The sequence below is a fragment of the Amblyraja radiata genome, chromosome 6 (assembly GCF_010909765.2).
Source record: "Amblyraja radiata isolate CabotCenter1 chromosome 6, sAmbRad1.1.pri, whole genome shotgun sequence".
In the NCBI taxonomy this organism is placed as follows: domain Eukaryota; kingdom Metazoa; phylum Chordata; class Chondrichthyes; order Rajiformes; family Rajidae; genus Amblyraja; species Amblyraja radiata.
In genome coordinates, this window is record NC_045961.1 from 77,541,714 (window position 1) to 77,556,380 (window position 14,667).

General features: G+C 37.7%; 1 protein-coding gene across 5 annotated transcripts in view; it reads left to right on the forward strand.

Moving 5' to 3' along the window:
* dach1 (dachshund family transcription factor 1) overlaps positions 1-13,354 on the forward strand; it is a 552,234-nt gene extending 538,880 nt beyond the window's left edge. For all 5 annotated transcript variants that reach the window (XM_033023029.1, XM_033023032.1, XM_033023033.1 and 2 more), the window contains one exon: positions 9,238-13,354. Coding sequence is in view for 1 of the 5 variants with exons in the window: in XM_033023030.1 (XP_032878921.1) it covers positions 9,238-9,275 (38 nt within the window). In the remaining 4 variants the exon portion in view is untranslated. The remainder of the gene's footprint in view (positions 1-9,237) is intronic.
* The last annotated feature ends 1,313 nt before the right edge of the window (positions 13,355-14,667 follow it).

The window sequence follows — 14,667 nt, forward strand, 5'->3', positions numbered from 1 at the left end:
GTTACACAGTGTTCTTCATAATGAGCATGTTAGTCTATCAAATAGTTCAACATTATTGTTGCACCCTATTGCACCCTATCATGGTTTTTTAAAACATACAGTATATCACCCTTTAATGGATGTTGCACTTGTGTGTTGTTTTTGTTGCATATGCCTGAATAGAGAATGCAGGAATGAGGTGCCTTAGAGGTTTAGAGCAATATTCGTTAATCACTCCTGTTGTCATTTCTTGCAATGGCTTGCTTTCTGTTAACATAAGTATAAAAATGGTGGCCAAGTTCATAAGGAAGTAGAAACTATTTATAAAAGCAGGCTGACAGTTGTTTATAATATGGCCTTCTGAGGTGGATGCAACTTTGTTATGGTATCACACACTCTTAAAATTCACGAGGTAAATTTCATGAGGTATGTACATTATTGGTAAAGCCAACAATAATTGTCTGTCTCAATTAGCCCTGTGACGTTCAGAAGCAGCAGAATTTACTTACTAAACTAAGCTCAGAAGACATCTGAGTTTCCACCCTGTCCAGTCATTTAACTGAGATGCTGCCTGAATGAGTCTGGAAGGTTTGCGTTATTAGGAAAGGCTGGATAGGCTGGGTAGTTTATTTCCTGGAGCATAGGAGGCTGAGGGGTAACTCTCTAAGACTGATCTTAGGGAGACATATAATATCATGAGTGGTATAGATAAGCCCCTGTTTAGCCACTGTATTTTCTCCAGGATAGGAGGGTCGAAAGCTAGAGTCACTGGGGGGGGGGGGGGGGAAATGTTAAAGGGTCCTGGTGGAGACGGCACAGTTATAAGATTTGTAAAACACTGGAATAACTTCAAGTTACATTTATTGTCACATGCACCAATTGGTACGGTGAGATTTGAGTTACCATACAGCCATACAATAAAAAGAACATAATACACGATAGAGTTTAACATAAACATCCCCACACAGCGGAATCAACGTTCCCACTGTGAGGGAAGGCAATAAAGTTCAGTCATCTTCCTCTTTGTTTCCTAGACATGGATAGGAAAGATTTGGAACATAATAGGCCAGGCACAGGCAAATATGACTAGCTTAGATAGGTAGCTTGGTCGGCATTAATGAGTTGGGCCGAAGGGCCTGTTTCTGTGCAGTATAGCACTATGACCCTGTGCATCTGATATTAGCCAACTTGATATACTCCCTTTTGTGGTCATACTTCTGAAATATTTTCCCAAAGTGTGAGGCATCCATTCACCATCCTGCTTTACTGTAATTCCAGAGCAATCCTGTATACATCTTTCCCTTCTCGATCTCTGCGTAAAATTGTGAAAGATTTGAAAGCAAAGCCAAGCAAAAAAAAATAGCTTTCATAATCCTGTAGATCTCTAATTAGCCATTTCCTGCCTTAAGTAATCTAAATTAATGGGATTAAAAATCTGCATCCGGTTATGGGTAGATGTTTGTTTGCTTTTTATTTTGACTTATTCTAGTCTGTTATCAACTCTGATGGAACATTACCGCTTGTTTGTCATCAGCTTCTTTTGCGTTGTGTTCAGGAAAAATGATTAGCGCACCAGGTTAAGGCATGACTGTGAAATGAATTATGCTTTTCTTTTTTCTCTAAGGCACAGTAGTGTTTAAAAATAAACCGCAGCCTTCAGATACATCAAAAGGAGGAACGTCAGATCTAACAGCTGCTGTTAACGGCTGTATTGCAAGTGGTGTTATAAGCATTCAGATTTGCACGTATGCCTGAGCTCACAAATGGTACTTTCATTTGAGGTGTTAAGGAGAGCAAGTTAACTGTGGTCTCTTGCTAAAGCCTCAGCATTTATTGCTCGCTGTTAGTGGCTGTGCTTATGACACCCAAGGCTGTAGTTCTTCAAATAACCACCCAAAACATTGTTCCCCCACCAATTCTTCTTCCTACTTCAAGACACTTCTTAAAACCTATCTCCTTGACCAAGATTTTGACCATTGGTCATAATGACCCACATGTTACGTTAAATAACCTGGTTCCCATTCAATGTTCAAACCAAAATGGTTGATATTAAGGAGTGCATCAAATCAAAGGTAGGAAAGGGGAGGAGTAGAAATATTTGGTGTCCTGGGAAGCAAGTACACATCTGCTGGTGGTGATCAAAGGAAACTGAAGACTTTGGAGATCACAATTAACTTGTGTCTTCCAGTATTTTTCTAAACTCATGAAATAAAAGCAGCATTGGAAACTAGGGAGTGGTCCTGACCTACCATCTACCTCATTCGTGATCTTTGGACTGTTTTTAATCGGACATTACTGAACATTATTCCCTTTATTCTGTATCTGTACACTGTGGACGGCTTGATTCTAACCGTGTATAGTCTTTTCTTTGACTGGATAGCACGCAAATCAGAAAGCTTTTTACCGTACCTCGGTACACATGACATTAATAAGCTAAACTAAAACTAAAACTAAACTAAACTGAATAAACTGAAACTAAATCGGTGCAGAGTACAGAGAGAGGAGTACAGGAGGATGAGGGGTGAACTTATAGAGATGTATACAATTATGAAAGGAATAGATCAGATGGTGTCTCTTGCCCAGAGTAGGGGAAATCGAATACCAGAGGACATAGGTTTAAGGTGAAGGAAGAAATATTTAATAGGAACCTGAGGGGTAACATTTTCACACAAAGGATGGTGGGTGTATGGTACGAGTTTCCAGAGGAGGTAGTTGAGGCAGGGACTATAGTCATATATTTTTATTTATTTATTTTTTTAAATTTTATTAGAAGTTAATACAGTACAAAACAATACAGTGGCACCTAATTTTAGGTGCCAACTATGTCATACCGTAATCCATTCTATGTACAACCTCTAGTTTTATGTTATGAGAAGGAAGTAAGCAAGACAAGAAAAAGAAAACAATAGAAAGGGGAAAAAGTGGAAAAATAGATGGTAGAGAGTAGAAAAACATGAAGTGTGTATATAAAAAATAAATAAATAAAAGAAAAAAGAAAAAGTAGAAAGTAGAAATAGAAGAGAAGGCCCCTTAAAAGAGAATTTTTCAAATCTATATTCGGAGATGTAGATCTATCCACGTCATGAACTGAAATCAGCAATCCTTATGGTACCGCTGCATCACATGATTCCAAAAAGTCGATGAAAGGAGACCAACTCCTTAAGAATTGGTCATATTAGTCGGAGTCTCATTTCTTCAAGGCGTGCTATGTCCATCATATTCCTAAACCACATTTTAACAGTTGGTATGGTTGTATTTTTCCAAAATTTAAGTATCAATTTCTTTCCAATTATTAACCCATAATTAAAAAAAACATTTTGGTCTTTATTTAAATTGGTATCTTCTCCTATTATTCCAAATATAATCCATTCCATTTTGGGTTCTATTCTTGACTTGAAGAGCTTTGTAAATATATCAAATATATATCAAATATATCACTCCAAAATTTGTTCAACTTTGTACATCCTACAAATGAATGTGTTATATTAGCGTTTTGAAACAAACAGTTATCGCATCTGGGAGAGACGTTTGGATAAAATTTATTCAACCTCGTTTTTGAATAATATAGTCTATGTAATAATTTGAATTGAATTAAATTATGTCTTGCATTAATAGAACAGTTATGTGTATTCATCAAATACTTTTCCCATCTATCCTTCGAGATCTTTATCATTAGCTCATGTTCCCAATCTTCCCTTAGTGCTTCTGTTGAGGGTGATTCTCTATTAATATATTATTATAAAAGTATGATATTAATTTTTGTGAATCAGCCTTAATATTCATTGCTTCTTCTAAAGGGTCTAAAAATATAGTTTGAAATCTATGTGTATATTTCTTCATAAAGTCACATACCTGTATATATTTAAAATATTGATTATCCTTCAATTTAAATTTAAATTTAAATTGTTGAAATGATAACAGTTTGCCCAATTCATACATATCCCCTACTTTCCTAATCCCCAGTCTATCCCATTGTTGATATGCGTTGTCGATGAGAGAAGGTTTGAATGCGGGGTTGTTCAATAGTGGGGTTAGTACTGATAAATTATTTAATTTCAAGGATACTTTTATTTGTTTCCAAATTCTTATTATATTGTGAATAATTGGGTTCTTCTTATATATTATACTATTCAATTTTATCGGTGAGAGCAGGATCGTTCCTATATCGTGCGGATAGCACTCCTCTTTCTCCATTCTTATCCACTCCAACTTGTGAGTGGAACTATCCAGCCAGTGCATTATGTTCTTAATATGCACTGCCCAGTACTAATACATAAAGTTAGGTAATGATAAACCCCCAACTTCTTTAGATTTGCACAAATGCTGGTGGCGGCGCGACTCGTTGCAGCGGCTCCTACAGCCTGTCTGTCTTTTTTTAAATTTTTGTCTAGTTAAATGTAGTGTTTGTGTTTTTTTAAGCTTGGTTTTAAATGTGTATATGTGGGGGGCGGGGGGGGGGGGGGGAGGGGGAAACCGTTTAAAATCTCTTCCCTGTTCGGGAGACCCGACCTTTTCCCTGTCGGGTCTCCGTTGTCGTTGGGGCCCAGCACCGTGGAGCGGCCTCCAACCTGAATGACCCGGGGGCTCGGGAGACTGCGGATCTGCGGACTACTCACCATCGTGGGGCTGGCCGGCCTCGGTGCGTGGGGAGCGGTGGTGACTCGCTGCTGCGACTCGACTCCTGGGGCTCGGAGGCTCCAGCAACGCAGCCGCAGGTCCGGTGGACTGGGACATCGGGAGCCCGCGGGTCCGGGGGGAGAGAGAGACCGCTTCCCGGAGCTCCCGCAACGCGACTTCTCCAGCCCGTGTCGCGGGGTTGGAACGACCCGGAGCGGGGTCATACATCGCCCGGCACGGCTTCATGGCCGTGGGACATTACAGCGCCCGCCGGGGGCTCCAACTTTGAGACTTCTAGACCGGGAGCGGGGCCGTAAATCGCCCGGCACGGCCTAAAATGGCCGTGAGACTTATCATCGCCCGCCTGGGGCTTGGACATCGGGAGAGAAATTGAGAGCAGGGGAGAGAAAAGACTTTGCCTTCCAACACAGTGGGTTCACTGTGATGGATGTTTGTGTGAACTTAATTGTGTGTATGTCTGTAGGACATTGTTTTTGTTTGTATGGCTGGGAAACAAAATTTCGTTTGAGTCTCACTGGGGCTCAAATGACAATAAATTTGTATTGTATTGTAAAAATGCTTTCGTTGAATTCTATGTGTTCTGTAATCCCATATAAAATTAGTGATAGTGGAATCTAGTTTTTTGAAAAAATATTTTGGAATATATATTGGGATCGCTTGAAACAAATATATTAATTGTGGTAAGAAAGTCATTTTTATAGCGTTAATTTTACCTATCAATGAGAGCGGAAGCGTTTTCCAAAATTTAATCATATCATTCAGTTTATTTAATAGTGGTATAAAATTGGCACTAAATAATGATTTGTGTCTTCTCGTAATTTGAATACCCAGATACTTGAATTTTTCTGTTGCAATTTTGAAGGGGAATTGTGGTCTCGAATCCTGTGGTTTTAAAGACATAATTTCGCTTTTATTCCAATTTATTCTATATCCTGAAAAAGAGCCGAATTCCTCAATTAGTGTTAATAAGGTGGGTATACTCGTTTGTGTATTAGTAATATATAAAAGGATATCATCAGCATATAGTGAAATTTTATTCTTTGAGTCCTTAGTGTTATATCCGTGAATATTCGGGTGATTTCTAATCTTTTCGGCCAACGGTTCTATCATAAGGGCAAATAGCAATGGTGATAAGGCACACCCTTGCCTATTACCCCTTGATAAGTAAAATTTTGAAGATAGCGTATTGTTAGTTAGTATTCTTGCCGTAGGTCTATCGTAAAGTAGTTTAACCCATCTAATAAAATTCTCTCCCATATTGAATTTTTGGAGTACCTTGTATAAATACTGCCATTCTACTTGATCAAATGCCTTCTCTGCATCCAGCGTGACAACTGAAATATCTTCATTGTCCTCATTATGAGAGTACATTATATTGAAAAGCCTTCTCAAATTATTAAATGATTGTCTTTTGGGTATAAATCCCGTTTGATCCGTATTTATTAAATTGTTAATATAATTATTTAGCCTTCTAGCTAGAATCTTTGCTAAAATTTTCTGATCCGTATTTAGTAGTAGAAATAGCTCTATAAGAACCCGGTTCATCTAAATCTTTATCTTTTTTTGGTATAAGTGTTATTGTTGCTTCTGCTAGGGTTTCTGGTAGTTTATTTTCAGTATAAGCCTGCGTGTATAAATTGAATAATCTTGGTACAATTGACTCCTGAAATCTTTTATAAAATTCATTACTAAAACCGTCTGGTCCTGGGGTCTTCCCATTTTTCAGTGAGTTTATTATTTGTTTTATTTCTTCATTAGTAATCCGTGCTCCTAATTGCTCTTGTTCTAAACTATCCAATTTTGGGAGCTTGCAATTATCTAAAAAATTTGTAATTTTACTTACATCTGTATTTATTTTAGATGTATATAAATTGTGATAAAATTGGGCAAACCTCTTATTAATATCCTTAGGCAGTGTTAAAAACTCACCCTTATCCGATTTAATTTTAGTAATAGTTTTTTCCTTTTCTCGTTGCTTCAGTTGCCTCGCAAGTAGTTTATGTGGCTTATCCCCAAATTCGAAGTGTGCTTGTTTTGTAATTTGGAATAATCTTATTACTCTAGCCGATAGTATTCTATTGACTTTATATTTCAAAAAAAGTTATCTTATTATGTTTATTTATGGTTGGGTCAGTTGCATTGTCCAGTTCTAGTAGTTTTATTTTCTGTTCTATCTGCTGAAGTTCTCTTTTATTTTCCTTATTTTGAATATCATATTTAGGAAACAATCAGACAGGTACATGGAAAGAACAGGTTTAGAGGGATATCTGCCAAACACAGGCAAGCGGGACTAGTGTACATGTCCCATGGTCAGTGTGGGCGAGTTGGCCTGTTTTCATGCTGTTTGACTTTATGGCCCCATGGCTCTATAAATCCCCCTGTGTGTACCACCACTTCTTACACTACCATCCATTCTCACCACGTTTGTGCCTGGGGATGTACACTTGCCAGCTGAAAACAACCTTGAAGCTCAGCAGAGAGATCCTGAGAGACACAAAACTTATCTGAAAACTTTCGACTGAAAGCAGAGCCACATGTTTACTGATGTCTTCCGGCAAATCAGTCAAGATTTACAATACTTCGAAAAAAAATCTGAAAGCAATTAAAACTGAAATAAACAAGTTGAAAACCGTTTAATATTATTACAGTTTTAGAAAATGAAAATCTTCTAAAATATATTTATGTATTTAAAATCATGAATGTAATAGAAATATTGTTTTATTGACAGAGGATCATAAAGTCATATTGTGTGGAAGCATATCGATCCAACTTGTCCAAGCTACTCATTTGTCTGTGCCTGGACTACATCCTCTCCAAACCATTTTTACCCATGAAATTGTTGAAATTTCTTTAAAATGTCATAATTGTACTTCCAGTACTTTATTGCTTCAAGTGTCAACTGTGATTCAAGGAGTCTCTTCTGGTTCCTGTCTTTAATTTATAGGAGGTACACAAAAATGCTGGAGAAACTCAGCGGGTGCAGCAGCATCTATGGAGCGAAGGAAATAGGCAACGTTTCGGGCAGGTTCTTTCATTATCCTTCATTATAGGATTTGAGTTCAAGTGACAATCCAGAAAATGTTTAGTTTAGTATAGTTTAGTTTAGAGATACAGTGTGGAAACAGGCCCTACGGCCCACCGAGTCCGCATGACCAGCGATCCCCGCTCATTAACACTATCCTACACACACTAGAGACAATTTTCACATACACCAAGCCAATTAACCTACAAACCTGTACAACTTTGGAGTGTGGGAGGAAACCGAAGATCTCGGAATAAACCCGTGCGGCCATGGGGAGAACATACAAACTCCTTACAGACAGCACCCGTAGTCGGGATCGAACCCAGGTCTCCGGCGCTGCAAGCACTGTATAGCAGCAACTCTACCGCAAAAATTCACTTGCCCGAACTGTTGTTATTTCTGCTCTATCAGGATGCTGCATTTTACAATAAAAAAAGCAGAAAACATTTGAAACACCTTTTAGAAGAAGAAACAGAGTAAATGTTTTAGGTTAAAAACTATTCATCAGTTTAGTCTCGTGAGATTTTGGCCAATCTTCACTACAATATTTTGCACTGTCATTACCAATGAGTATTTGGGCAATGTGAGGATTTGATAAATCACAGAGAAAAAGCAGTTGCAGTGGGGAGAATAGCTTCCTGAGAAAGCCAATTGCTTATAAAAAATATCTAGATAAGCAACTTATTAAGTAGTCCATTTTGCAATGGGTATATTTCTTATTTTAAGCTAAATGGCTGTTAACTCTGATACGTCTGAAATTACAATGCCAAAGAACAAAGGGACCTTATCTATTGTAATCAAAGCAAGTAGGATATATTTCACACAGCATCTTAAATATATAGTGCATTAATTTAACTGATAGGAGCTTTATATACAGATAGAGCATATACTGTATTATCATTTTCACCAAACCCATTGACAGAAGATTAAGACTCTCTATTCTCGTTTATTACATTTATTATTGGTAATTTTTATGATTTAACTAATGGTATCCTGCAGATTAAGTAGGTTATATTGCGCCTAACTTGAATGTCTCGAACCAATTGATGGAGAGAGAGTACAGTAAATCGCAAAGGAAAGCCAATCAAGATGTTTTGATATAATGTAAACCACAAATAGCATCACATTAACTTTCTACTTTCTCTGGGATAATCGGATAGCATTTCAAAAACCAGGATAAGTACAATGGGTCAAATAGCCATCTCCTTTGATTAACCTTTCTATAATTCTTTTACGGTAGACAACATTAGAATTGTGCTACACAAAACAGGTTCTTTGGCTGACCAAGTCAGCATATAATGACAGCAGCCAATTAACCTACTATTCTACATGTCTTTGGCATGCAGGAAATCCAGATGGACCCAGAGTTATTAACCCACTGTAACCCCTCTATTATTACCATTAAGACAATTATTGTTGGTATAAATTAGGAAACACTGGATGTTTTCATTTGTAGCTATGCTAAAAAGGGTAAAGGGTACATATAGAACTATAAATGGAATAAAACACCCTGACCTCTGAAGTTGGGAACATCCATTGTTGATTAATGTTTCGTCAAGAGAAATTGAAACTTATGTTTTTCTTATTTATTTTTTCAGATGGAAGGATGTATCTGAAGTCATCCGTAATGTACTAAAACAACTGCGCCATATGACTCGAAAATTCAACCAGGATTATGAGAAAAATAAATTGTATAAAAAAGAAAAATAAAGTCCTCTACTAACATGCGGGTTAACTGCGTTTTTGAGACAGCTTTACCCAGATTGCATAACTGTGTTACTTTGCCATCCATGAAATGTTTGATGTATTGCGATGATATTCCTCTCCAGCAACTGACTTCAATGGCAAAACTCTCTGAAGTAGACAATCCTGATGAGTACGAAACACCCAGACGCAAATAGTGACTGTCATCAGGAGGTCACTGCTGACACTATACGCGTCCTTTTTGTGGACTAGACTCTGACCAGTGCTGACAATTGCAATGTTAAGCACATCACGCAAAAAAAAAAACAACTCAGCAGTAGTGAAAAAGAAGCGAACAAACTCTTTTTTAAATGTTTATTGTTCCCCTCCACTTCTCATTTGTTATAGATGGCATGTTCAGACCAGCAAGAAAGCTTCTCAACCCTTTCTTTCCTGGATCCAAATGAATTTTACTTATAGGGCTGCCAGGTCAGTACGTCAAATAATATTGCAGGGACATTAATGTTTCAACAGGGAGATTAAAAGACTGGGTTGAAGGAATAGGTAGAGAGAGAGAAGTGAGAAAGTTGTGTGTTGAGTATACAGACAAAATGTAACCCGTGGAAGATAAACCTGGCATTGAGATTCCTCTGCTAAATTTAAAAATAAACACACTCAAATGAAAGTGAATGTAAGTTTTAAAAGTCACAAAAGATATATATTTGTGCTTTCCACCCAGACACATATTTGTGAATACTGTTTGCTTCTTGCCAAGCTGCTGGTCGTGTGTATATAATATGACACAGGGAGGTAATGTGTATGCAGTAGATTATTAGAGAAAAAACACAGTACTTTTGAGATTTAAATGCTGATATGTTTTGTCACATTGTTTGTTCCAGACACTGCAATTTTTGGTTATATTGCTCATTAACAAAGCATGCAGGCATGTAAATATTTGTCCTCAAGTCACAGTATTATTGAACGAGATCCTTGGCGTCTGTTTTGCGCCTTTTTAAGGTCAGTGTGGCAGGTGGGAAGCCCTGTCTGCCCAACATTCAATGAGGGGAGCCTCTTGTCTCTGCTCTCTGACACAGAACTGATTAAATTAATTGAGATTTGCGGCGTTACAGCGTCATGGATTAAAAAAAGCAACAGAAATGTTTCTCTCTTTGTTTCTTCCTATAATTATTATTTTTGTGTCATCTTGAGGCATTGCTCTTCAAAAAAAAAGGAACTTTGCGACACTTGATGTAATGGTTGAAACAAAAAACCTAGATGAGTGGTGAGTTAAAGTCTGTATTCTCCCTGTGTAATAGGGAAGGATGGTTTTGTGTAATTATCAATGTCTTTGATAAACTGTGTGATCACCTTTGTGCAAATAATTGAAAGTAAACTCCAACACAGTGCTAATTTGCTAGTGTAGCCTTTTCTCTTCATTTTGCCTTTGTTCACTGCCATGTTAACCATTAAAAGACCATCCTTGCAGAGAAAACAATCCCCACTGGCATTGTTGACTACTATGGACAGAGTAGGTCAACAGTAGAACATAAGAACATGAGCAGGAGTAGGCCATTTAGCTGCTTGTGCTTGCTATATCTTTTCATGTAATCATGGCTGATCTACTACTTCAGTCTAACCTTCCTGCAATAATCCTATTTCCCTTATTCCTTTCATAAAAATCTTTTGGTCTCTGTTTTGAATCCACTCAGTGGCTGAGCCTTCCCATTATTCTTTGGTAGAGAATTCCAAGATTCACTCCCCTTGGGTGATAATCATTTTTCTCGTCTCAGTTCTAAATGGTTAACCACAAATTTTGTGATGACAACCACTGATACTAGACAATCCAGCCAGGAGAAAAATCATTGTTCCTTCTCCCATTCAATTCCAAATATAATTTTTTGTTTCAATAAAATCACCATATGCTCGTGTACGCTCGTGTATATAGCCCCAGTCATTTTAACCTAATCATATGACTATTCTCCCACCTTCATACCAATTTCCCAGCAATCAATCTGGTGAACTTTCATTGGATTCTCTCCAATATCCTTCGATAAAAATACCAGTACTTTACACAATAATCCAGATGCAGTCTCACCAGGGCCCTACATAATTGTAGTTGAACATACTTTCTTTTGTACTCATCATCTTGCCATAAAAGTCACATACTGTTTCCCTTCCTAATTGCTTGCTTTACCTGCATGTTATCTTTCAGTGACTTTTGTGTACTAAGAAACCCGAGTCTCATTGAACACTGACTTTTCAACCTCTCACTATCTACAAAGTATGCTACCTTTCTACTTATTTCTAGCAGAATTGTTTTTTTGCACACAAATCATATCTTTCCACATTATAATCCACGTGCCAAATCTTTTTACGTGACCTATCTATATCCCGTGAAATGTATTTGTATTCATTTCAATATCTACAATGGAATACTGCCTATTTCATCATGGCAGGTCACTGTTTATAGTTATTGGCAAACTTTGTCCTACCAGAACAGAGACTGCTCTCACGATGTTTTCAATGTTACAACAGAACATATTTTTTTATTTGTCAACACATTTGGCTGATGAAATTAGGTTATATTCTTTAGAGTGTATCTGTATTAGCAAAAAATACAAAAGCGAGGTTTACCAAATTTTAAATCACATCAAAGACATGAAAAATTCACCATTGAACTGGTGAAATAAATAAAATTAACAAATGCTGTTAAAAGACTGACTAAATCCACTAGCTTGTTCATTATAAACCAAAATGATGCCCAGCTATACAAATTGATCAGAGGGTGGTTTTACATTAGCCTAATCCAGGAATTTGGCAACAAGATGTCTTTCTAGCACACACTGTAACAGCAGGAGGTTTAGTCTCTGGGGATCAATATGTCTTGACAAATATCTTAAAGAAGGTTAATATGGAAATATAGTAAAATGAGACATCTTCAAAGATTTTAACTGGCGAGTGAAGGAATAAATATTTTTTCCATGCCTTCTCTATTTTATATTTTCCAGCATTGCATTACAAAGCTTGCAAAAGGGAGGGAGAAAAAGTGAACTATTTGTTTCTCTGGCCACGATGGTCTTGAAAGGGTTAACAACTGAGATGATGCAATTCTGTCAAATAAAGCATCCTTACTTGTCCATGTGATCTTTCTTTAAAAAAAACAAAACATCTTGAAAAAAATTGTATCTAGCATTTGTTGTTCCTCTGCACCTTGCATAGAGTCTTTAAGTTAATGTAGATCACCTTGGGACAATTAGATTACAGAATGTTCCCCTGTCCCACCTAAATGTAGTTCAAGTGTGGTGATTTGCATCTCAACAAGTTAGCTAGCTATTGGCAGGATAGTAAGATTAACTATATGCTGCCAATATAAATATGGCATTCTCTTAATCCAGTGATTTTAATGACTGGTAATTTGATGGTTGATAACCGGTTGTCTTTTGTTGACTTGTTTGAGATACCAAATGCATTGAAAGCAGAAATATGAAAGGTAAAAGGAAGCTTACGGAAACCCAATACTAGAGGGGATTTTAAGAGAAAAAGCTCTCTAGAATAGAAATGCAGGTTTTCTTTTATAAAGTCAAAGAAAGGTTTTTTTTTTAACATAATGGGATTACCCTAGTTCTGTTGTTCATTAAACTGTCCATTGCCTCTCAGTACAATACATTTTCACTTTATTGTTTATATACTTTTTATCTTGAACATGTATGTTTTGGTATCCTGTATTATAACCACATTTGCGCTCTATGCAAGCCCTTGGAACAGAACACACTCATCTTCAACTAGGACATACGAAAATTGTCTATTTTTATCTATATATTTAAAGTTTTCTAAAAAAATGGTTATTACAAATTTTGTTGTACAAAATCTGTACAAAAAGATCTGTTTTTACATCATAATGCAAGAAATCGAGATTTTTCTATGGTAGCATAGTTATTTGAGCCTGGTTTAAATGTGAGAACCACGTTTACTGTATTGTATTTAATTTTCTTTCTTTTCAACAATCTGCTAATAAAAAATGTCTGAAATCTCCAGTTGATGCCAATAAAGTTATTGTTTTCACTTATCAATCCCTCAGATAGATGGCATTTCTCACATTAAGGTATTTGTCTTGGCCAAGATTTATGGTGCACTTCACAAAAAGCATTGCAGGGATATGAGCAAGGAAATGGAAACAAATTAGAGTGATCGGTCAAAGAGTTGGCAACAACAAGGTGGCCTAGATGTCCTCCTTTATTAAATGAATGATTCTGCAGCAGTAGAAGGTTAGTCCATTAATTTTGGTGTGGTTATAATGCAGGGACTGCTTGGATTAATCGTCTGGCTCTGCCTCTATCTCTTACACATGCAGAGAGCTCCAGCCACTTATCATTCTGCAACACTCCATCTCAGACAACATCAAGATGAAGATAGACACAAAATGCTGGAGTAACTATAGGGTCAGGCAGCATCTGCATCTAGCAGGAATGTTGATGCAAAGGTTTGAATGCATCTGGTCCAGACACATTGGGAAGGAAATGTGGAAGAAAGGCAATTGCAATAACACCAGCATCATAAAACATACTGAAGGGGAAGAGGATGGGACCATATTATAAAGCTTATGTCCTGAGAGCATGAGATAGATCACAGATCGGGAGCTAAAATATAAGAGAAACTATAGAAACATATGGTTCTATACCTTGTAAGAGTGGAAGTGCTTCAGAAAGATACACATAAACTGCTTGATATCGAAATAGACATCTAGGAAAATTGTAAGTTTAAATGTTTTCACAAAATCCTATAGTTTCTGAAGTTGGCGACACAGAATCAAAGACAGTGACAATCAATGTCCTGATATGGATGATGCATTAATAATTTGCTGAGTCATCAGGATGAACAGGAATAATATCCATATGGTTACAGAGTCCAAAAAGAATATAAAACCCAGTTAAACTGGTAAATATTTGATGCTGTCATGGGCCTGTCCCACTTGGCCGTCATTCACATGTCATTTACGCGACCTGCTAGCATGTGGGTAGCACGTGGGTAGCGTGTGGGTAGCGCGGGACGGGCACAAGGAGTGGTGTGGAGGAGTGTGGATTTCGTCCTGCACTAAATCTTTGCGCGCTACCAGCCTGTCGCGTAACTGACGGCCAAAGTGGGACAGGCCCAAGACCCTGGCGCGGCGCAACGTCTCACCTCCAACAGCAGCAGACGCAGGCAAACGATCGCCGAGCTCGGCCTGGGGCTCACGGCCGTTGCGGATCAGGATCCGCCCCCACTCCCACTCCCAGAGCGGAGCCAAGATGATTGGAGATAGACACAAAATGCTGGAGTAACTCAGCGAGACCGGCAGCATCTCTGGA